The sequence below is a fragment of the Alligator sinensis genome, unplaced genomic scaffold (assembly GCF_000455745.1).
Source record: "Alligator sinensis unplaced genomic scaffold, ASM45574v1 scaffold322_1, whole genome shotgun sequence".
In the NCBI taxonomy this organism is placed as follows: domain Eukaryota; kingdom Metazoa; phylum Chordata; order Crocodylia; family Alligatoridae; genus Alligator; species Alligator sinensis.
The window spans coordinates 1,233,529-1,257,253 of NW_005842154.1; the positions used below are offsets into that span (position 1 = coordinate 1,233,529).

At 57.6% G+C, this 23,725-nt stretch overlaps 1 protein-coding gene across 1 annotated transcript in view; it reads left to right on the forward strand.

Moving 5' to 3' along the window:
* ESPN (espin) overlaps positions 1-23,719 on the forward strand; it is a 45,680-nt gene extending 21,961 nt beyond the window's left edge. The window contains exons 7-12 of the mRNA XM_025206420.1: positions 575-795; positions 7,942-8,103; positions 8,624-8,777; positions 16,468-16,613; positions 17,319-17,594; positions 19,842-23,719. Of these exons, the coding sequence (XP_025062205.1) occupies positions 575-795; positions 7,942-8,103; positions 8,624-8,777; positions 16,468-16,613; positions 17,319-17,594; positions 19,842-21,575 (2,693 nt within the window). The 3' untranslated portion in view covers positions 21,576-23,719. The remainder of the gene's footprint in view (positions 1-574; positions 796-7,941; positions 8,104-8,623; positions 8,778-16,467; positions 16,614-17,318; positions 17,595-19,841) is intronic.
* Positions 23,720-23,725: the final 6 nt, after the last annotated feature.

Here is a 23,725-nt window from a genome sequence, read left to right on the forward strand (position 1 = left end):
CAGGAAGGCTGTGGGGTAACCAGGTCTGCACAGAGCTTACCAGAGAGGGCCTGGGCCTGCAGCCCCTTATGCAGAGGCAGACTCCATCCCTGTAGCAGCCAGAAGGCTCCACACATTTCCAGCTGTCCCTGCCGATGCTGCCAGTGGTATTTTGCCCCGATTCTGCTTGAAGCGTGCGTGCGAGCCACTTCACCCTTCCATTGGTGAAAGGCAGGTCTCAGCCCAACCCAAGGGCACCCCTAGCTGTGCTTTGCACAGACCCACACAGATACAAGCTGCCCCAGTGTGCCCCACACTCCCTAGCTGGCCAGGCCCTGGGAGTGCACAGGGCTCTGACAGGGTGACTCCGAGGCCCTGTCCTGGCAGTCGCACTGTCAGTACCTCCTCCCCCCCCTCAAAACCCTGGAGGGTAGCCTGAGATGAAAACTCTCCTGGGAGTCAGTGAAGGTGGTGGGAGCAGTGGCAGTGCCTGTCCACGCAGCCTTAGCTCTGTACTGGGAGGGTCTTACTCTGGGGTGGGTGCAGGCACATGGCTCCCACCGCAGCCACCATGACAGGCTGGTCTCCCCCACAGGGATTGCCACGACAACCATCACAGACATGCAGGCGTACATGGACATGCTCAACCCTGAGATCCGGCCGGGTGCAGACAAGAAGTTGAGCGAGGCATCCCCACCCCCTCCCCCTCCTAGCTACCCCGCGCCGAGCCCCCCTGAGGCCCAGCACACGGCAGAGATCTACGTGCAGATGAAGAACAACCTGCGCCACGTGGAGAGTGAGGTGCTGAAGAAAGAGGTAACCCCCTGCACTGTGCTGTGCTGCACTGCACCCCAGGGTGGCATCCTAGCAAAGCCCCTGGAAGATGGCTTTCACTTCCCACTGTCTGGGCTCAGTGGCTGCACTACAGTAGGATCCAGGAAGGGTCTGGCTAGGGGCCTGGGGCTGGGGGCTCTCCCAGGATGCTCACTGCAATGCGATAAAGCTTGGAGCAGCAGTAATTGCTTCTCTGGGGATCCATCATTAATGGGGGTGGGAGGTGAATCCTGACCTGGGCCAGGGCCTTCTCAGTGTGCACAGGTGATGTTACACTCTCACTCTGCTCCAGGGGTGGGAGAGGTACCCTAGGAAGGCAGCACCCCAGTGAGCATGGGGACCATGGCTCTGTGGCTGTCATAGCCTGCCAGAGAGGACAATAGGTGCTCTGTGAAGCTCTTGGGTCTTCGCCACTTCTGGCCAGGGCTGCAGTTTGGAAACTGTGATGGCTGTATTTATAATTTGCTTAATTGGAGGGGGGTTGTCAGGCGGGGAGGGGCTGGTTTCAGCTCTGAGGGTGGCTAAGGCTCTGGCCTGCCCTCCTCCTTAGCAAATGCCCCAGCTGTTCCCAACCCCCAGCACAGCACCTCAGGCTGGCTGTAGCAGGGAAATACTTCTGCCTCGGTGCCTGCCTGTGTGGATGGACAGCCCTGCCAGTGTGAGAGGCCTAGGGAAGGGTTGGAACAGCAGGATAAGGGCTCAAACTATCTCCATGGCTTCTCTCTTCCTCATCTGCTATTGGGATGGAAACACTGGGGGTGAACACTAGTGAGAAGGAGAGGGAGAGGCAGGGCCAAAACTGGCGCTTTGCATCATGTGCATGCCTGTGGGCACAAGAAAGCAGCAAGGCTGGATTCAATCAGGAGCCTTGCTGCATGCCAAGTAGCGCGGGCAGTGCAAGCCTTTGGTTGGGCCTGGATTGTGTAGCACAGATAGCGTTGCAAGAAAATAAATACACGAGTGTCCCATTTCTCTGCAATGTGACCCCCGGGTGGCGCAGCAGACCTGGAGCCAGTGCAGCACCAGCTAGTACCTTCCCAATACCTCCAGCCTAGAGAGAGGAGGGGGTTTCCCTCTGAGCAAGACAGACTAGGCATAGCTAGCTGGAGCCTCCCACCACAGGTCTCATCTCTTGAACATGGGCAATGGTAGTAATGAGATGCAGGCAGCCCTGAGGGCAGGCTGAGAGCAATGCAGTGCACCATGTAGTGTAGTGCAGTGCAGTGTAGTGGGCCTGGAGAGCATCCCCCACAGCCAATGGGTCAAATGGATGTGCCACTCCCAGGAGAAAACTACCTAGCCCATGGAGTGAGCCCCGTGGCCAGCAGGCAGGGGAGTATCAGTTGGTTGGAAATGGATCCGCAGGAGGGAGGGTTACTAAAGCCAGGCCCTGCATAATCGCTACCTGCACAATGTCGGCGCTTGCCCAGATAATGATCCTGCCGCGGCAGGGTCATTAACAATTGAACATGCCTGTTTTCAGCACCGTGCAGAGGAAAGAGACACCAACAACTGAGCCGCCAACAGGGTGGTGAGAGCCCGCCAGGCCAGGCAGCAAACAAATCCCAAGAATACGATGGCAGCAGTGGAGGCTGTAATGCAATCTGCCTTGCACTGCCCCCGCTTCTCCCTCTAGGCCAGGGGGCACTGCTGCCTGGAGCACATAGCTGGCTAGGCTCTGCCCACCCCACGGCCCCTGTCCACCCTAGCCCCAGCATTGCTCAGGCAGCACTTTGCCATCCCTAGATACTTGGGCTGCAGCTCCTGGGCTCTGCTTGTCCCAAATACCAATATGCAAAACACATTTGCATGTTGGAGCTCCTGACAGAGACAGGGGTGGTGCTCACACCTCTGCATCCCATGTTCCCTGAAGTCTACTCCCTGCAGAGGCCTGGTGGCTACTTCTCCCACATAAAGAAGAGCCCTGTTACTATTAGACCTGCCCAAGGTACATACAAAATGTCTAGAAAGCCTTCCCATGTACAAACCATGGAGAACAAATGGCTGCTGTAGCCCTTGCCTCCCCAGTAGACTTGCTGGGTTTTTGCCCCACAGGCCTGAGGCTGTTACAGCCAGTCTTGCTTCTACATGTGCAGGCAGAGAGCACGGGCTGTTCAGGCCTGTGCATGATCCAAGGCCATCCCTAGAGACCATACCTTCAGGGCTTTGCTCAGCACAGTCTCCTCTGGATGCACATATCTCTGCCAAGGATCATTCTGGGAATAGTGGTGCTGCTGGCAAGCAGTCCACTCACCCTGGAGAGGGTGGCTGGAGAGCCAGCAGCTCTGTGGCATGTGGGCCATGGAGCCTTACTGGCTCATCTGGGCAAGAGGCCTGCCCAACTCAGCAATCCCACATGCTTTATCCATTCTGCCGTGGGTTGGGGTTTGTCTTGGGGGAGGGATGCTGTGCAGAGAGGTTTGGCCATCATGCATGGAGGGGGCAGAGGCGCTCAGAGCTTTGTTTGCATAGGCCAGGCAGGGGGCTGAGCCATGTTACTCTGCTAAGCCCCTTTCTAAGTCCCATTCTCTGATCAGTGGCTGCAGTGCTCCCTGGCACAGTCTCCTGCCTTGCCTGGGGTCAGCTCCATCCCAGCCTGTAGCTCACATACCAGCAGGTCCCACTGGGCTCAGTGGGGAGATTCTCCTGGTGTCTGGGAGCCTCCAGGGGCTTACGCTGCCAGTTCATGCAGGTGGGCAGGGACACTCCCAGCTCTCCACCCACTGATGTCCCAAATATGATGTTGACAGTACATGTCCAACCTAGCCAAGTGCCCTACCACTCCTGCCCTAAGCATCTGGATACCAGCTGGCTCTTGCCATCCCCATCAGCTAGTGCAGTCTAGTACTGGGTGCAAATAGAGGAAGCGTGTGTGCTGGGCTCCCGACTTCCAGTCTAGCCCATGGACACTGTCAGCCGATGAAGTGGGCCTAAGTGTTGGCAGAGCATCTGTAGGACCTGCTGTCCAGGGTACCAGGGATGTTTGGGCTGTCATCAGCATGGCACTGCCCTCACCATGCTGCTATCCACTCCCTAACACTGCATCCATTGCCCTGCTGGCTGCCTGAGCCAGGACTGAACCAGGCAATCAAGTGGTGTCTAACCCAGCTCCTTCTCTGGCTTAGCAGGGTCAGTACATGTATTATGTATTGGTCTGACTGACTTGGGGGCTTAGTGTGATGTGAGTCAGTGCACTCAGTCCTCCCCACTGCTGCCATTTGGATTTTCTCCAGGGTCTCTGACTCCCTCTGAAATTGCAGTGCCCAGGACAGTACCCAGCAGCAGCCTAGCCTGCACCAAGTACTACTGCAGTGCTTATGTCAGTGCAGCCCCTAAGCATGTGCACCCTTTTTGTGCAGTGTATGTCTAGCCTGTCTGTGGCGTCTTGTCCACCAGGACCTCCAGCATGCCTGCCAGGCAGTTCTCCCATCATCTGCATTTTTGCATTGGGTGTTGCTTCCACAGGTGCAGCACTTTGCACTTGTCTCTGCTCCATTCCTATCTTGTGCCCAGGTCCCTGGCTGTGTAAGATCCTTTAGAATTCTGCTCCTGCCCTCCAAAGTGCTTGCAGCTTCTCCCAGGCCTGTTGCCTGCACACTTGCTCCAGGAGCTCTCTGCTCCCACATCCAGGTCATTAGCAAGCATGTTAAACAGCACTGGGCCCTGCACAAACCCCATGTAACCCTGCTGGAGGCTTCTTACTATTCTGACATTGACCCATTGATAGTTACACTCTGCTTGAAATTATTCAGCCAGTTCTGTGCTCACCCACCACTAAGAGTGCCTAGCCCACATTCCTCTGGTTTGCTTATGGGTTAGTATGTGGGACTGGCTTATGAGCCTTACTCAAGTCCAGGTATATGATGCATACCGTATTTGTGTCCTCCACCAAACTGGTGCCCACTGCAAAGGGTGATACCTGTGCCCCTTCCCCAGGTGCAGGTGGTGCCATTTTGAGGGCAGGGGCCAGCTCTTGCACTGAGCTGAGCTTCCTGCTAATCAGCAAGTATATATCACAAACAGGGTTGTGGAACTGCCCCAGGGCCTCCCTGCCTTGTCAGCACTCTCCACCCAGCCTCCTCCCAGCCAGGCCTGAGTCTGGGGCCTGTCCATGACTCCTAGCCACAGATGGGCAAGAGAAAGGTGGTGGGCCAGTGATGCCCATGGCAGGGCTAATGTTTAGTTATGTCTTAGTGAGGAGAAATGGGAGCCTCTGCCCCAGGATTGGCTGATGCCTCTGGAGTGATGTCATGGCCAGGTGAGCTGATAGGTGTGGGTGCCTTGTTAGCAAGCAGCTGTAACTGGAGAGCCTGGCTCAGGTGTCAGCGCTGTGCTGAGGCCAGGTGTCGGGTGGCGCATCGCTCTCAGGCAGCAGGTGGAGCGGGTCTTAGCCAAGCCAGGCACAGGTAAGAGGGGCTTTGCTTTGTCCCCCAGCACATCCCCAGCCCTTGGCAGAGCATGGCCAGGGGAAGGGTCTGGTGGGTGCCAGGGCTTTGTGAAGTGTGTGGGGGGCAGTGAGTGCTGGGCCTGGATCCAGGTTCTGTGCTGTGTCATAAAGCCCTTTGCCCTGATATACCCAGCTGTGCCTGCCAGCAAGGGGCTGCAGCAGTGGTATAATTGCATGCAGGGGGACTGGCAGAATAGTGTGCTGGCATGTCTTGGGAAACAGTGGCCAGGCTAAGGGAAAGGTGTAACTATGTGGGTTGGGAAGCGGGAGATGTATCTGGCTGCGGTGAGCTCCAGTTAAGCGCCAAGCACAGCAGGGTCCGATGGGACTCCCATGACTTCTCCCCTTCTGCAGCCCAGCCCAAGTGCTTCAGTGCAGAAGTGGGTGAGGGCAGCGGGGGGTGGTCTGTAGGCAATGGGGACCTGAGGAACCTTCCCTGAAGCCCAGGGGCTGATCCACATGAGGCATAGTTCTGTCCCTCCATATGTCTGTGCCCTGCGGTCTCTCTGCCTGCCTTCCTGGCACCTGTGTTCCTCTCCTTTGAGTTCCTCCTGCATTTGCAGCCCCCTGTCCTGTGGAGCTGAGGGCTTCTCCATGCTTTCCTCACTCCATCCTCCTTTCCTTCCTGGGTCCCAACCCACTGTCGTCCCTGTGGGCACAGAGCCCTGCCTGTGCCTGAGCGCTCCTGCCCCAGGCAGAGGGGAGAAGGGAAGAGTGTGCGGCTGTTTACTAGTGCAGGCTGTGGTGCCAAGGCTTGCCAGTGCCTCGCATCCTCCCCGCATGGTCCCTGGAGCCCTGTTCTGCATTTCTATTGTTTGCATCATGCCCCTGGCCCCCAATGCAGGGTCCTGGCAAGGTAGCGCTGCCACAACTGCATCATGTTATCAGCACCCACTGCTGTCACTGCAGGGTTTTTGTGTCAGCATCTCGACTCCTGCCTGGGCAGGGGCTCTTGGAAATGGAGAGGGCCAGTCCCTCTAACCCAGTTGCCCAGCTGCGGGGACAACAGAGCTGGGGCTCATCTGGCACAGCACCCCCTGCTGCGTACAGCACATCACTGCAGCAGCAGGCAGAGAGTCAGCAGAGATCAGGGTTGGAGAGAGAACTCACTCCCAAGAGGTGTCAGACACTGGGGCCCTGCCAGTGTGGGATGCTGCTGGGTACCCTGCCCTGCCAAGAAACCAGCCTTGAAGCCAACAGAGTTCTCTGTGTCAGTGAAAGTACAGTTTGACTCTGCCTCTCAAGGCAGCCGCATGGGTAAAGGCAGCATGGAGGCAGCTACTGGTGCGGACAGGCCTGTTCCATGTTCCCACTGTAGAAGGTGCAGCCATGCAAAGTCACAGCCAATGCGAATGGCCTGGACTCCAGAACGAGGGCACATCTGAGCTGGGGCCAGGTTCTGATGCTAACAGAAAGAACATAGCAGGTCTCTCCAGTCCATCTGCGTGGGGCCTGCTGGCCCTGCTGTCAGGGAAGTTCACGCAGCAGCAGCTAGATATATTGCATCTCTGTCCCATCCCAGGCCAGGGGCCTGCAGAGGCAGGCCCAAGCCATGGAATTCCCTCCCTGTGCACAGCTTACTGCACGCTTCCCCATAGAGCCCTGGGGTTTGAGGGCAGGGTTCGCTTCCTATGGGCAAGGACTGGGCCACAGAGAGAGGAGGGCACGACCAGCTCACACAGGAGTCTGTGTGGTGCAGAGCTGGGACCCCAGTCTGCCAGATCACAGGTGGACACTGCACCTTGCAGGTCACATTGGAGCCAGCAGGCCTCCCAGCAATGCAAACTGGACTTTCAGGGCTGGAGACCAGTTCCCAACTGCAGGTGTTTGCTGTACCTCCCACTGCCATGTGAGCAGTGAGCAGGAGCCTGCCCAGGGTGAGCGGAGGGGCAGTCATGCCCTGTGGGGCTCCCGTGCCCCTTGCAGCTATCTCCTTGCTCCAGGCTCAGCAGGGCCTATGTGAGCAGCCCTTCTTCCATGGCCCCACATGAAAGGAGGGATGGCACCTGTCACTCGCTTTCTCACACCTGGCTCAGCACCTCTGAGGACTCCCCTTGCCTGTGGCACAGATGAGTGAGGCTCACCAGGGCCCCCGCACCACACCTGCCACATCCCACTCAGGCTGTTGGCTGTGTGATGTGCAAAACCAGTGATACACACACCCAGGTGATGGACCACTGCTACTGCTCTTGCCTGAAGGCTGGGCTGTTTAGCAACAGGACTGTTTACAGCCATGTTTGTGGGCATGTGAGATCCTTGTCAGGATGATTCAGGGTGCCATGTAATATTACTACTGTTAAGCATGCAAACAGCTACACATGATTTACTAGATAAACCCAGCAGTTTCCAATAGGAATCCATAGTGTCAGAACCTTCCTGCCCTGTTGTGGTCTTTCTGAGCTCTCTCCAAGAGATGACTTGCTCTATTATTTTTCTGTAATCAAGAAATGAATGAAAAGCTGAGAGCTGAGATTTTCTGAGGGGACACTTGAGGCTAATGCAGGAGAGGCTTGATTTAAAAAAGGTTGAGAACCCCTGGTCTGGCTGTCCAGTGTGTAGATGGGGCAGGAACCATCTCCCTTGCCCCCATGTATTTGCAGGGCCTGGCACCATGGGGCCCTGAGCTCAGCCTGGGCCTGTAACGCTCTGCCTTAACCAGCCCTGGCTTCTGCTGTTCACAGCTGACCTCCCGAGACAACAGCCCCGAAGGCCTGAGGCGAGTCGACTCCAGCAGGAGGTCAAGGAACTTCAGCAAGCAGCCCAGCACAGGAGACTACTACAAGCACCTGGGCAGCAGTGCGGGGGAGCCCCCCAGCACCCAGGCCATGGCGCACAGTGAAGAGGTCAGCACCAGTCCCAGCCCCAGCCCCTCAGACATGCAGACCCCAGATGTCCCCAGGCCTGGACAGCGCCTGCTGGGTCTGCAGTGAAGAGTGGGGAGCAGAGGGGATGCCAGCCATAGCTCATGGCTCAGCCTGCAAGTGAGCCTGAAGTGCAAGTGAGTCTGGAGAGGGGGCTAGGACATGGACTCCCACCATGGGGGCCTGTCTAGCCCCAGCCTCGACTGGCAGCAAGTGTTCAGCTGCTTGGGTAAGTGGGTGGGCAGGTCTCAGCCTCATCCCGCTGCTCAGCCGAAGTCAGATGCTTGGTGGGGAGCGGGCTGAGCGTGCCCCACAGCTCCGTCTCCAGCAGTGCACAGCCCCTTGCACTGACAGCAAAGCAAAGCCAAGCCACAGGACAGCCTGCCAACACTCTGAGGCCTAGCCATGAGAGGCCTCCCCAGCCCCAGCAAGGGGTATCCCCACTAGAGAGCTTCTCTAGAGCGCTGGCCCTACCTCACTGCCTTATTTTCATCTCTTTAAGGCCTCTCTGCTCTCCAACAACAACATGCACAATGGGAGCTCGGTGGAGAACAAGTCTGTGGGGGAGCTGCCTACCCCACCCCCACCCCCGCCGCTGCCAACGGAGACTCAGGTGCCTGCTGCCAGCCAGCGCCGTGCGTCCTCCTCCACGGGAAGTAAGTTGTGAGCTCTGGGACTCTGTTACATGCAGGGTGCCCAGGTGAGGGAGCAGGGCATTGCTAAGGGGTCTGGTAGAGCAAGCAGCCAGAACACACTCCGCAAGGCCTTACTAAGGGACACAGACCACCTGTGGGGTGGTCAGCTTGTCACAACCTTGTCCTCAGCCCAAAGCACCGCCAGACTGCAGGGGTGGTTCTTGACCCACAGGATAGTCCCCACTTTGTCCCAAAAGCTGCAGCTGCAGCCCAGAACAGCACTTAGCAGGCAGGAGGGCAGGGAGCCAGGGACATCCAGGGGCTGCCTGCTCTAATGAGGTGTTCCCAGGCAGCACCTGCATAGAGACCAAGCAGCTCTCCAGATGGCAGCCAGGAGCCAACAGGCTGAGGAGGAGGAAGGGGAGGGGCAGGGACTCTGTGGTTAGAGCCCTGGGCATTTGCCATGTACTCACACTGTTCCCTGACCTTTGCCTCCCTCGCGTGCAGGCCGGGCCAGGGAGTGTGCAAAGCTCAGCAAAGGAGTGTGGGTGGAACCCAAGTCAATCAACAGGGCCACCTCTCCCCTCCTTAGAGCCAGGTGCTGTTTGCCTGAGCCAAGCTCCCCCAGGCTACCCTTGGCTCCATAGCAGACCCCTCCATGCCACCAGTGAGGAGCTCCCTCTGCAGCACAACCCAGAGCTTGCCCCCTTCCCCACTCCCCAGAGCATCTGAGGTCTCTGCTCAGTCTTCTTGAGCAGGGCAGGAATGGAGCAGTGCAGTGTGGTGCAGACAACAACCCTTCTCCCCACCAGGCCCTGCTGGGCAGCTCAGTAGTTCTGACATCCTGTGCAACACAGCATGGTGTGTGCGCCCTTCTGCACCACCATTGCCAATGTGCTTGAATTCCATGTGCCCCTGGGCAGGGACATGTGCCACACCAGCCACAACAGTAATCCCGTGGGCCAGGTGAGCACTCACAGGCACCAGAGGAGCCAAAACTGGCCTAGTGAGGCTGCAGCAGAAGCTTGGACCTGGTCCCCTGTCCTGTAGCAGGAAGGGTAGATTTGCACCTGACAGACTAACCAAGGTAGATATCTATGTCTCCATGATTTTGTGTGTAGGGCATCGCATAGTGCCCCTGCAGGGATCAGCTCTTCAGGACCACATGGAGGACTGTTCTCACAGCCCAGCAAGGCCAGGCAGTCAGAGCCTACTGGGCTGAAGCAGCCCCCAGGAAGGCAGTGCCCCTGTCTAGCCCCTCTTAGGGGAACCACTGCCCTCCTTGTGCCCTTCACTGCTCACAGCAGCCACAGGCAAAGTGAACCCTCTCTCTGGCATCTCTGTGAAGCCTGCTTCTTCATTGGCAGACTGCTGGGCTGCAAAGTCTGGCCCTGTCTCAAGCATTCTTGGGTGGCTGGTCTGGGCTTGGCCTTGGCAGCCTGGACAAGGGCAGAGACCCAGGGAGAAGGGATGGCAGGTCCCCAAGGCTTTCAATGGCACTGTCCTGTGGGGGCCCCTATCCCAACCTAGCCAGTGCCCCTGCTCCTGGGCCTGGCAGGGCAGTGCCCATCCCTCCCCTTCCATTGAGAGCACCATAGGAAGTGAGTGCAGTGTAGTGCAATGAAGTAGAGCTTCTGCAAGGAGCATTCCCCAAGCTCCCCAGACTCTGCAGAGCTCCACCAGTGCAGAGGCAGCCCTGCCACCTTCCCATGCTCGACTTATGCTGTCAAGCTTTGCCAGCCCCAAGCAGCCCTTTTTTCAAACTGCTAGGGAAAACAGCCCAAGGGTCTGCAGCTGGCCCAGCCCTGGCCCTGCACTCAGCACCAGCACCTAGATCCCTTCCTTGGGCTAGAGGAATAGGTTAATTCTTCCCTTGCCGGTGAAGGTAGAAGACACACCTTTAGAGAGCCCCAGCACATGTCTTTCCCAAAGCCTCAGCTCCCCATATTGCATCTTCCTCAGCCTTTCTACACTAGGGGGGCGGGGGGTTGTAATGTTACAACCCTGTGTGTGTGTGGTGATCTTGTGCAGAAAGCTGGTCTGCCATGTGCCTGAGCTGGTTTGGGCAAACCTAGATCAAGAACCCCCCTTCACCCAGCCCAGGCAGGGGGTACAGCAGGGCTCTCAGGGCCTGGCACCATCCCACACTGTGGAAAGTCTCTCTCCCTTTGTGCTAAGCTGACTGCCTTGCTCAGAGGCAGGGCTGGGCCTGGGCTCACCCACCTTGTCCAGGGCCAGGCTTTTGGAAATGAAGGCACCTGGGGCACTGCCATGTGCAGCAGGCCGAGTGTTTGTGCCCATAGTTCACAGATCAGGGCATGAGGCACTCATACCTGGGGCTGGGTTGGGCTGGGCAGGGAAAGGCAGTTACCATGGAAGCTGCCCCCTGGCCCCTCCCTCAAGGTTTCAGGCTTGTGGGCCTTGATCACATGTGCTACAGCAGTACTGACACTGTGGGACTGAGCCCAACCCCCCAGGTCTCTTTTCTCAATGCAACACTGGGGCGGAGGCCAGCAGCCCCTGCTCACCCATGCCTAGGTGAAGGCAGGTTTAGCAGACGCCATGGCTGGGTGGTGAGCCCTGCCACACAGCGCTGGGTCTAGGGTGCATCTCCCCATGGCTGGTGCCCAGAACAGCCTCTCCTCTGCACTCACTGTCCATTTTGTTTCTCATCTGTTTTCTCGCCTTCGCTCCATCCCTCCTGGACTTCTCTGTCATTTTCTTCACGGCCTCGCTCTGCGGGATGTCACTCATGCCTTCTCATACCCACTTGCTCTCACTGCCGGCTCCATCTCTCCTGTCTTATGTTCTGGTGACTGCATGCCTCTGTGCCTAACCACACTGTGCTGCTTCTCTGCTCTCTGCCTCCTAGAAGGAAAATCTCTGAGACAAATGAAGAGTAAGTACTGTGGCTGGCTTGTGGGCAGAGGGGCTATGCCCTGCTCTGCCCTTTCTGATCTGCATGGTTTAATAGTGCTCAGTCCATTCCCCATCTCGCAAACCTCTCCCTGTCTGCCACAGGCACTGTAACTGGGGCAGGAAACACTTTAAGGATGGGGAAACCTGGAGGTGAGTCCCTGGGGCATTTAGGAACTGAAGGTGGTCTTACCAGCTGTCAGAAGGGAGGTCCCCAGAGCCCAGCTAACTTTCCCCACACCCAGCAACTGCTCACAGGGTGAAGCATGGCAAGGAGATGAGGCTGCACAGCCTGCAGTTTGCAGCCCCTACCCCAGTGCTCAGCATCCAGTGGTCAGGCCCAGGGCACAGCTCTTTGACTTCAAGTACAGGGCCTAACCTGTACAGGGAGCTCTGGTAGGAGTGTGTCCGGGCTACTAGTGAAGGTGCCATCCTCCCACTGAACCAGGCAGTTGGCATGCAGCAAGTGTGCTACAAGTGCCTCCTGCTGGCAAGGACCCAGTCCCCTTTCCACAGCCTAACAGCTGGCAGCCACTGAAGGCATGCTGGAGTGGATGATGCAGAGCAGGACAGCCTTTCCCTTGCTGCCTGCCCTCCTCTCTTTTGGCTTCCTATTCCAGTGTCCTCTGAATGCAGGGGCAACACAGAGGATGGGGGTCATGCACAGGGACTTGAGCCAAAGCGCCCCAGATTCAAGGGTAAGCTAGAGAGACTTGGAGGCTTCCGGCTGGTGGGGTTTGCTGCCCTGCAGCAACAGAGACCCCCTCCAAGCACCTGTTGGTGCCAGGGGAACAACAGTGCCTCCGCCCCTCTGTTCTCTTATCAAATATTGATGACAGCAGTGCACAACCTGCGGTGGCAGGGCAAACAGGCCCCAGCCATTCCCACATATGCATTATTTAGCCCAGTGGGAGGCTTCTCTGGGGGGCAGGGCTGGGGAGTTGCTGCTGTGTGGTGCCAGCTTTAGGCTGGTTTCTGTTGCCAGGAGTGCCAGAGTGGGGCTCAGCAGCTGTGTGCACCCTGCATGTGCTGCAGAGCAACTTCTTGGGTGGTGCCATGGGGGCTGAGAGAAACTTGCCATGCGTGCCCCCATTGCCAGTATGTGGCAGGAAGTGGCCCCTGCTGGTGACTGTGCCCCAGGCCTCTTGGGTGGTGAAGCTCATGCCTCCTTTGGTGGGGCAGAATTGGGCCCCTGTGCAGCCTGGTGTTGGGGTGGGGGGATACTGCAGAGACCTGAGCCAAGTCTCTGGAGACCTGGTCCTTCAGGTGTCTCCCTGCACCTGGTTTGTGGAGAGCGGAGGCGGGAGTCTGAGGAACTCAGTGCCACTTTGGGGGGCCGGCAATGCTAAACTGAACCACAAGAGCCATCTAAAAGTACCAAGGGTTAAAGGAAACAAAAGCCTCCTGAGCAAGAAGGAAAGGAAGCAAGAAACCTCATGAGCTCCTGAGCAGAGCCAGCTTGGCAGAGCTTACAAGCAACAGTGCCACGTGGCCTGTTTTGTGTACAAGAGTGACACATCAGCAGCAACCTGCTAGCCCTCGTGCACAAGCTAACCAGACCCTGGTGGGCATCAGGCCCCTCTTACATAGAGGGAAACTGAGGCAAGGGCACAGAGCTGTTGCCCCAAATGCAGACTCACTGTCCCAGCTCCAGTGGGAAGCTGGAGGACAGAACACTGGCTATTGCCACAGGACTGAGTGTGCCACGTGCTGTTGCCCCCGAGTCAGCCCAGCCAGTCAGAATGCCACAGCCATATGGCCGAGCTATCAGAAGGGCCCTGCCTCACAGAAGGGTAGTGTGTCTTGGAGGTGCAGATCCAGCCCTTTTATGCGAGAGTCCTGGTATGATGGCTGACTGAAGGCCGCCCCCATTCCCCCAGCTTCTCTGTACTGAGAGCATGGACAGCAAGGCCAATGCAAGCCAAGGAGGCTGTCTCAAAGAGGCCTGCTTGCCAACTGTGCCTTGCCATGGTACGAATGAGGTTAGAGTGTTCCTGAGAATGCTCCACACCATTACCTGCACCTGCTGGCCAAGAAGGGCCCCATGGGCCCCTTGCTCTTACTGCTTAGCAGGAGTATGCCATTGAGCTGCCAAGGCCATGCACCTGCAAACTGCACCCCCAGTAATGATAGCTGTGCTCCAGGGAAGCCCGCGTAGTCCTGCCCTGGGGTGGATCCCAGCTCAGTGTGACCAGCACAACTGGCAGTCTGGGACCAGATTGGTGGGGCTGGAGTGATCCCCTCTCAGCTCTGACCCTGGACTGAAAGGCTCAAACATTCAGGGGATTTGGATTCCAGTGTGAAGGGGCTGAGCTAAGCCCACTAAGCAGGCACCTGGCAGCAGTTACAGCAGCGGGGTTGGGGCAGATTAGAGACAAAGGCCACCATTGTGCTTTTGTCACCCAATAAAGAGTCCATAATGCTCACTGAGCACAGCACCTGCCTGCAGGGAGGGGCTCTCCAGGCACTCCACTCTCCCCTGAGGCAGCTCACAGGGAGGCAGTGGCCAAGCTCCTACTGACCTCTGGGACAGTGAGATGAGGGCAAATGGAGTCCTTGGGAGAACCACCCTCCACCTCGTGGGTCCTGTAGCAGAGGTGCAATCCATGCCTGGCTGGCACCATTGGCACCGTGGGAGCAGAGTCAAGCTCGCATCCCTGGAAGTGTGCTCCAGTCCCTTTCCCTGGGATTCGTCAGTGACCCTGGGCCACAGGGCAGTGCACCCGCAATCCCAGAATTGCCAGTGTCATTGCTATGGTGCCTGCAGCCCCTCTTGCCACCTGCTTGCTGGTTTGCATTGATGAGGGCGACTGTGACCACTCTTGTCAGGACACTGTTCCCGCTGCAAACTGCATGGCTCCAGGATGCACTACCCATGGCCTACACAGTAGCGCCTTTGTGTGTGCTCATACATCCGGCATTAGCAAGACATGTGAATCCTGTCAGGGCCTTGGCCACCAACAGCTCATTACTGCTGGCAGTTTGGCAGCTGTGCCTGGCTGATTAACACCAAGGCCAGGGGGATTTGGGGTCTCAGCTGATGCTTAATGACCTTTCCTTGTCCCAAGTGGGTCATTCGTCCCAACAGCCCTTTGTCCAGCAGCCCAATCCGCAGCAGAAGGGGAGAGCACTTCAAACCCACTTTCTGCATCAGCAGGGGAAGCACTTGGCCTCCCTGCAATCAAATGGGATGGTAGGACGTCCTGGCCACTCACTCCCATGGCCCAGCCTGTGTGCTGGGTGAAGGAGCTAGCACGCTCGCGTGGGGCTGCAGACAGGCAGAAGGTCTGGGGCTGCACAGCCCCCACCGCAGCAGATCGAGCACAGCAGGGCAAGTATGAGAACCAGGGTGGCAGCAGGTGCACTCAGCTCCTGCTGGGCGGTGGCGCATCCCCACGTGGTCGAGACCTGCTCTAACCAACCTGTAGGTCCCGCTTCATAACAGTGGCTTGTAGCCAAGCTAACTGGAATGCTGGCTGCGTTTGGGCATGCTCCCCTCCTGCCTTAACACCCCAGCTCCCATCTGTATCGGGGAACTGGTGGCATGCAGCATGGGGCTGCCCTCTCTCCAGCACAGGGGTTGGCGGGCTAAAGGACCAGGAAGGCCAGGGAGTTGGGCTTACCTGGCTGCCCTTGCTCTGACCCCACTGCCCGTCTGCTTATCCCTGCTTAATCTCACATGTGGCTTCCTCGGACAGGAGTGGTGAATCCCCACGTTGGCAGCAAAGGAGCAGGGCACTGAGCACTGCGGGCAGAGCAGGAGGCAGCAGGCACAGAGATGTGCTTGCTCTGACCTTGCCGGAAGGCAGCACCCTGGAACAGGAGCTACACTGGCTGGGCTGGCTTCCCACGTGACTGCGCTCTGCTTTACTCCCAGCCATGGTTGCTTGAGGTTTAATTTGGACTGGGAGTGAACAGGGAGGCTTGGCCTCAGCAGCATTGAGTAGAGGAGAGGTGCCTAGTGAGTCCATCCTTCAGTGGCCAGGGCAGCTGATCTGGGGAGCAGTCTATGTGTGCTGGTGAGATAGACTGGGACTGGGGGGTCTCTGCAGTGAGCTGTGGCCCACTGGAGTACTGGCACCTTCTTCCTCTCTGCATTTCTATTTCTAGGTGTAAGCAAGGCTTATTGGGGCATGAGCAGGGGTTTTGTGATACTGGGTCTGGTACCTGGCAGCTCAGGCCCTTGCAGCAGCTCCAGGCAGCTTGCTTCAGCTGTGGGTGTGGGAAGGTCAGTCTGGGCCCCCCCCACCTGGGCTGGCGCTTACACTGTGTGGGATGGGGGATTGCACAAGCCAGGGGCAGGGGAAGGGCCAGAAAAACCTGCCTGGGCTGGTGCAAGTTGGATTGCTGGGGTGGGATTGTCTCACAAGGCCTGAGACAGCTTCATTGATCCCTCCTGCTGTGCTAGACTCCACATGGGACAGTGCTGTGGGATTGCACAGTTGGTGTAGAGAATGGCAGCCAGGACTCTGGCTTGCCTGGGCCACCTGCTGCTCCCAAAGGGGGACTTGGTGGGTTAGTTGTGACCAGTAAAGTCCCACATAGTGGGGACCCCTGCAACCAAAGCACAGCCTCACTCCCTGCCTATGGCTGCAGGAGATATTGGTAGCATCATGAGGGCCAGGGAGTGGGAGCTGCTGATGGGGGCTCTTGCCCAGTATCTGGTCACTGCAGTCCATTTTGCTCCAAGCTGCAGCACCAGGCCCAGCTGTGGGCTGGAGTGGGGGGCCTGGGGTACAGTCCCTCTAGGGTCATTTTCTGTGTCTTCTCACCTACAACCATCTCCCACCTGCAGGTACCAAGTCGTTCAACATGATGTCCCCCACTGGTGACAACTCTGAGCTCCTGGCTGAGATCAAGGCAGGGAAGAGCCTCAAACCAACCCCACAGAGCAAAGGCTTCACCACAGTCTTCTCAGGCAGTGGCCAAGTGGGGGCCAATGTATGTCACGCTCACCAGTGTCTTTGTTGCTTTGAGGGGGACAGTTGGGCTTGGGGGGATTAGCTCTTAATTATGGATGGCAAATTGTATTGGCTGGCATTGTCACAGCAAGCTGGAATCCATTTTGCACTGTAAGCAGTAGCTAGCAGCCAGGGAGGGAGCTGTGAGGCTGGGAATTGGGGTGGGGTGGGGAGGCACTTCTCCCCTCAGGCAGCCATAGGTCTCATGTGCCCCTGTGGCATACGGAGCTCTGGAGGTTTGCATTTCTAGATCAATGGGGAAAAGCTGGCTCTGCCAGGGTCTTAATGTTCCCAGGGCAAGTGTGGGTACCAGCAGGACTCCTGCTGCTGCCAACACAAGCATGTCAGTAAGGGGAAACAGCCCAACGGAGGCTGCGGGGACCAGCCCACTGTCACCTAACCTCACTATCCTGCCCAGGCTCAGGCACTGCCCTGAGTGGGGAGCGGGGATAGGGATGGTGCCAGGGCAAGCATCTGTGCTCCAGCATCCTCAGAGATAGCCCTGGACACTGCTCCCAAAGCCCCATGGGGCTCCTGAGCCCCGCATGCCAAGCATGGATTAGAGAGCTCAGCCAGAGATGATGGGTGTCCCCTGTGTGGGCTGGCGTGCAGGGTGACCCTGTACTGCCCCCCACATGGAGGCACCTGCCCTTTGTAAAGCTCCCTGTCTTTTCTTCCCTTTCAGATGGAGATGCCAGCCTCCTCCCCATCTCCTGCTCAGACGCCAACCCCGCCAGCCACCCCAGATACCACTGTCGGCTCCGCAACCACTGGATCCCCCGAGCCAGTTGTCAATGGCACCATGGCACTCCCTGCCTCAGTTCAGAGCAACCAGGTGGACGTAGAGGCCCTGATCCCAACACATGATGAGCAGGGCCGGCCCATCCCCGAGTGGAAGCGGCAGGTGATGGTGCGCAAGCTGCAGATGAAGATTCAGGAGGAGGAGGAGCAGAAGCGGAAGGTATGAGGGTGGGTGCCATGCATGCCTGCCTGTGTGCCCTGCCTGTTCCACGTGGGGTGGTGGGCCTGTGACCGTGTTCCTCCTGTGCATGCAAAACACCCTGGCAGATACTGGAAACACCCTCAGGCTGGATCTGACAGGTGGGGGCAGCAGAAACCCTTCAGGTAGCCAGCAGAACCCGATGGGGTCAGGGGCCAGGCCACATTATCCCTCCCCGCTGGGCGAGTGCACTGTGGGAGATTCCATTTTCCTGCACAGCATCTTCAGGCTCCAGGGCTGGGCCACAGTGCCCTGGCTCACAGGCTTGTCTCAGGGGTTATAGCAACATGCAGGGAAAAGGACTGACTCAAATGAAAAGGGAGATTCAGGAGAAAGGCTTCAGCCCCTCCACCAACCCTGGCCTGATGCTGAGGGAGAGCAAAGCCCAGGATGACCCACTCAGTCCTGCACACACCCCAGCTTCCCCACCTGGTGGCCAGGGCTTAATGCTTCATGCTTTCAGAGACATGTCTGACCTCCTGGCTCTGTCAATACTCTGGCTCTGCACTGCCTTCAAGTAAGGCTGGGGGCAGGAGCTGTAATGCTTCTACTTAGGGCTCTTGGGAGAGGGTCTGAAGGTGGGAATGGATGGACTCCTTGGGACTAGAGCCAGGAAGTGGGGCTTTTTCCAGCCTGGAGCCCCTCCTTGGACTGCAAGCAGGCCATAGACTCTGGGACACTGGCCCTCCCTGCTGAGCTCCCAGCACAGCTGCCACTTATGCCCAGGTGGCTCCAGCAGGCACATGCCCAGCATGACTGCTGCTTGCCCAGCAAGTGCAGAGCAGCCCTGGCCATACTAATGAGGTCCCTGTCTGGTGTATGGACACCATACTTACAGATTAAACCTGTTTGCAACAAACCTCAGTGCCTTCCTAGCAGAAAGTGTAGCCCCAGTGATGGAGGTGTTTGCAGTGAAACCTGAGCATGCAAACCACCCAACAGAGCCAGAGCCAGAGCCAGCGCCAGAGCCTGGCTGAGCTGCTTGACTGGAGACCATGCCACATGCAGCAGCTGAGGCTGCCCTGGAGCAGGGCATACACTGACAGGTGGGTCCCTCTGGGACAGCAGGGAACAGTCTTCTCCAAGCTGCCCACAGGCTAGGCCAGGGAAGCACCAGAAACCAGACTGAAGGGAAGGACAGTGCAGGCTAGTGGACTCTCCAGGGCACAGCAGAGGCAGGAAGGCCCTGGCTGCTGGCAGCCCTGTAGAGACATGCTGCTTCTGCCTCCGCCTGTTGACACAGCTAATTTGCTGGAGCCAGATGCAGAGTATGGTGGGTAAATAGTGTTTGTAGAGTGCTGGCTTGGGCAGGGCTCCCAGGGTAGCGATAGAAAGACCAGATAGGGGGAGGCACTGCACACAGTTTTATTAGAGCCAACGCAGACACACAGGATGTTTCACAGCATCATCTCCTGTGTCCTCATTAACCTGGGGGTGCTCATGGACCAGGAAACAAGCACCAGCACAGGCCTGAGACCCAGCTGGGCCCTGAGGTCATGCAGGGGTGCCGGTTCCGCCTTACCATGGGGTTGGTTGGGGTGTTTTATGTGTGCGGTGGAGTTTTGCATGCCCTGCATGGTTCTACGTTCTTTGCATTGCTCTGGTCAGCTGCGAAATGCATTTAAACTGCAGTATTCCAGGCAGGCAGCAGGGAGTGGGGTGGCACTCTGCACCCAAGGGGACCAGCTCCCCCATGGGCTGCAGGGCAAATGTGGGTGCGGAGACAACAGCATAGCCAATGCTAGGCTTGGGAGCATAGCTGTCAGGATCTACTCCAATATCCCAACCTAGGGGCAGCTGAGAAACACAAGTCCCAGATTTCATGCCAAGATGATACTGCAGGTTTAAATGCCTTACATGGTCATTCAGTGGTGTAATGAGTGAACGGTTCCTGGAAATACCCCTGGCCGTCTCCTCCAGGCAGGGACTTGGGACAGCACCTCCTTAACAAAGTTCTCTCTCCTGCCGTGTGCGCGAGATGCAGACAGCGAGGTCTCTCCACCAGCTCCACTGACTCACTCCATTCGCTCTGTGCCGGCCGCCTTTGCCTCTGCTCTCCCGCCCTCCTTGCGGTCAGCGTTCCAGCCTGGCCATTGCCATTACACCACTAAGGACATGTAAAGTCGCGCACGTGTGCAGAGACAGGACAGTATGGAGCTAGCTCCTGAGGGAGACATTTTTCCCTCTGTTTTTTCCCCCCTGCCTTAGCTGGAGACCGGGAATTACTATCCGCAGGAGTGCTGGAGATACTCCCATGCCCATAATGGGATTCTGGGACCCTTTGGGCAGCTCATGACGGAGGAGGACATCCTACGTATTGAACGGCAGATTGAGAATCTCCAGGTGATGCACAAGGTTCAGAAGGTGGAGAGCGAGCTGGAACAGCTGGAGCACGAGCTGCAGCAGTTGCTGCCTGTCTCAGCTGCCCTGGTGAAGGAGCACTTCACAGTGAACCCCAAGCGCATGCAGGGCCATGCCGATGACCTCCCGGCCTGGTGTAGCAAGATCTCAACCCTGCTGAAGAGTATGGCCATCCTGCTGGCGACACTTGGGGGCAAGGAGGTCCAGTTGGGTGACCTTTTGACTCCTGACCTGCCAGAGCCAGCACCCTGTGCTGCCAGTGTCTCACCCGAGGGGGCACCAACAAACATTGGGCGGTCACAGTCCTTCAGCTCAACCCGGGAGGAGGTAGAGAGGGAGATCCTGCAGTGCGGCGTGTCAGTCAAGAACCTTAAGGCCAACTACGAGCTGTACACACAGTCCCTGGCACCCGACGACATGTGCAGCAGTGGCAGCAGGGTGTACAAAAGGAAACGGTCCCTACCTGTGGGCACTGTGCCTTATGGCTACAACCGCGAACCCATTCTGGAGGAAGACTATGTTACCAGCAGTGACCCCTTTGCCACTGTGAGTGAGGAGGTGGCCACCAATGGCACAGAGCCAGCCCTGGGACTGGCCTATGCTGAGGCAGAGCCCCCACTCCCCCAAGAGGTGGAGACACAAAAGGTGGCAACAGATCCCTTTGCAGAGGCTTTGTTTAGTCCTGACCACCTGACACGGAGCCTGCCAGTGCAGACGGAGCTGAGCTGCGTGCAGGACTACATTGACATGCGCAAGGAGCGTATTGTCTACCTCTTTCTGGAGCACTGGAGGAAGTGGACCTTCACCGAATCAGTACGGCAGGCCCGCCCCATACGGCAGGCAGCAGGGAAGCCACCCAGCGAGGATGACCGGCTCCTGTACTTCATGAAACAGCGACAGGTGGTGGGGAACCTGCTCTCACAGTGGCGGGACATCATCAGCCAGGTGCCCACACGGCAGATCCGGCGCCTGAGCCGCACCAACATGCTGTACTGGCCAGAGCACTTCCTGCCGCACGTAGGGGGTGCACCCGTGCATTATGACAGCCTCTCGCTGGACCTCTTCATGCTGGGCTACTTCCAGCTCCTCGAGATGAACCTGACACGGGAGGAGCGCAAGTTCCGGCACCTGCTTTGCTATGAGATGTTCGACCGGCTGGGCAGTCACAACTGGGAGCTCATCCGCAGCTTCCACAAGGCTGTGCTCGAGGAGATAGAGGCTGGCCGGCGTGACTGGCTTGATGGCTTTGAGGACCTCAAACAGGAGTTCTTTGGGGATAGCCTGGGACTCAGGGGCACAGCTACTGCCCTGTCACAGTCACCAGCTGCAGCTCCGCCAGCCCCGCCAGCCCCGCCAGCCCCACCACCCCATCAGGAATCTGCTAGGGTCCTGGCCAGTGACACCCCACAGCCAGCCCCAATCCCTATGGACCCAGGCCGAGCCCCACTACCCAAAACCCGGAAGAACTCCGTCCAACTGGTGTCTGAGCTGGGGGAGTTTAGCAGCGATGACATCTGTCGTTACATAGACCGTAGCTTCTCATTCTGGAAAGATAAGGAGGCAGAGATGTTTGACATCTGAATGCTCTTGCGGGCCCCTATGCATGCTGCAAGAGGCGCGCTCACCCCCAGCCCCAGCAACTAGTGGGCCCCAAGCACTGGCCATAGCCACTCCTCCACCACAGCCCCTGTGGAAGGGACACGCTGCCCATCAGCATGGAGGGCAGCACTGTTGGAGAAGCAGGGGACAACCCTGCATATAGGCAAGAGGGTCTGGGCTCTGTCAACTCTCTGAGATGACCTCTGCAGGCGGTGCAGAGAAACCATGACATGTGTCATGTCTGGGGTAAGAGCTGTAGAACAGAGACCTGCGAGGGCTCCAGTCCCCAGTTGCACCTCACTGGGAAGGTGTTGGCCATGCAGACAGGGGGCTCTGAGCAGAAGCAAGTCAGCACAGTACCAGAGGGACTCCTGTCCTCGTCTTCGTCATGCAGGAGCCTCAGACACTCAACAACTCCACTAAAGGCTGCAACCATTTTGCCTGGGTGAGAACTGCAGCCACCATCCCAGAGTCCTTGTGAGGCTGGAATCACACTGTTCCTCTGTCTAGACAACAGCCCCTCAAGGCACTGATGGGCACAGCTGTCTGAGGATTGTTGAGCATGCACCAGGCTCCAGGGGCATTCAGATATCAGCCTGCCTTCTCCTTTCCCGCACAAGCTGCGGAAGGCTGTGATCCCCTATGACTGTGGGAACCCCATTGTGTTTCCAGCATGCTCCATCCTGCAGATGCCACTGGGCTTCTGCTGCTGGGGAGGAGGTGCTGTGGAACCACGCAGCGCAGCAAGCATCTCCCAGCCATCCGCAGCCAGTGCAAGAGCACATCATAACCACGGCCTCATTAACCCAGTTTCCAGACCCAGCACAGGCTTGATTTTACTACTTGGTCTCCAGGCACTGGGTTCTGGTTCCAGTAGGCTACTCCAGACCTTCTCTTCCAGCCCTGTGGAAAATTCCCTTTTGCATTGTGTACTTCCCCACCACAGACCTGCTTGAACCTTTAACGATTGCAAAGTGTGTTGCGTGCTCTACCCGTACCTGTAGCAGAGACACAAGTCTGGCTCCTTGTACATAGGTTTGGGAATGAGGTGTGCTGTGCAGCAGGCTGTGTGTGCATGTGTCTTGCAACTTCTGTAAGGATTAGTGCTACTGTTAAATAATAAAGCGCTCTGCTCTGGGAAGGGAGCACATGTCTTTTGCTTTGGAGGGATGGGTCAGGGGGTTCAGTTTTACAGAAACCATACTGGGGGACACAGGGTGCAGTCACTGGGTTGTCTGTGGCTGCTGGGCAGGGGCAGGGGGCACTGCATACCCAAGCAAAAGGACAAGTCACTTTGTGATCAGCAGGACCTGATACTGTAGCTACAGCAGCAAAGGGAAAACTGGTCAAGACCTGCTGCCAAGCCAGCACTTCGGTGCAGGGTCAGCATGCTGCCTGCCACAGTGCACAGTCCCAACCACACAGCCTGGTTACTGCAGCAAGAAAACAGTAATCTAGAGATGAGAGGGAGGGAGTCACTGCTATATACAGAGTCTCCCTGCAGGCATCTCTCTGCCCTGGCAGTCCTGAGCATTCACAGGGGCATGGGCTCCCTAAGGGCCAGTGCCCTTGTGCTGTCCTGCAAGAGCCTGGTGTTGTGCTGAGAGCCTGACCTGTCCTTGCTAATGGGCAGCTGCAATGGCAGTCCTGAGGACAGTTCTCTCTACCAGCATGGATCAGTTGGGGCTTCCTTTCCAGCCCAGCAGCCTTGAGCATTGTTGGGGGGGCACACATTGTGCAAAGAGCTTGGAAGACAGCAAGGGCAATGCTGTGACAGAGCAAGCCCCAGCAGAAACACGGGCCCACTCCTATTCCCTGCTGCCTTTATGGGGATGTGCTTGGGTCTTGCCCAGCCTAGCAGTTTTTTGAATCCCTGGGAACATGTAGGGGGGAAGGGGGGAGGCATTCTCATGACATTTCCCACACCAGAGAGGACACAGGCAAGGTGGTCAGGCCATGATGGGCTGCAGGGGTTGGACAGTCTCTTGGGGGCCATTGCACCCTGTGGGAGCAGCACCCCCCTCAATTAGTAATTAACCAGAGTGGAGGGCAAGATACCAGCAGCTGTGCATGGCCCCAATCCCTGGTAAGGGACAGAGGACCCTGGCAGCAGGTGCTGCTCTAGGCAACCA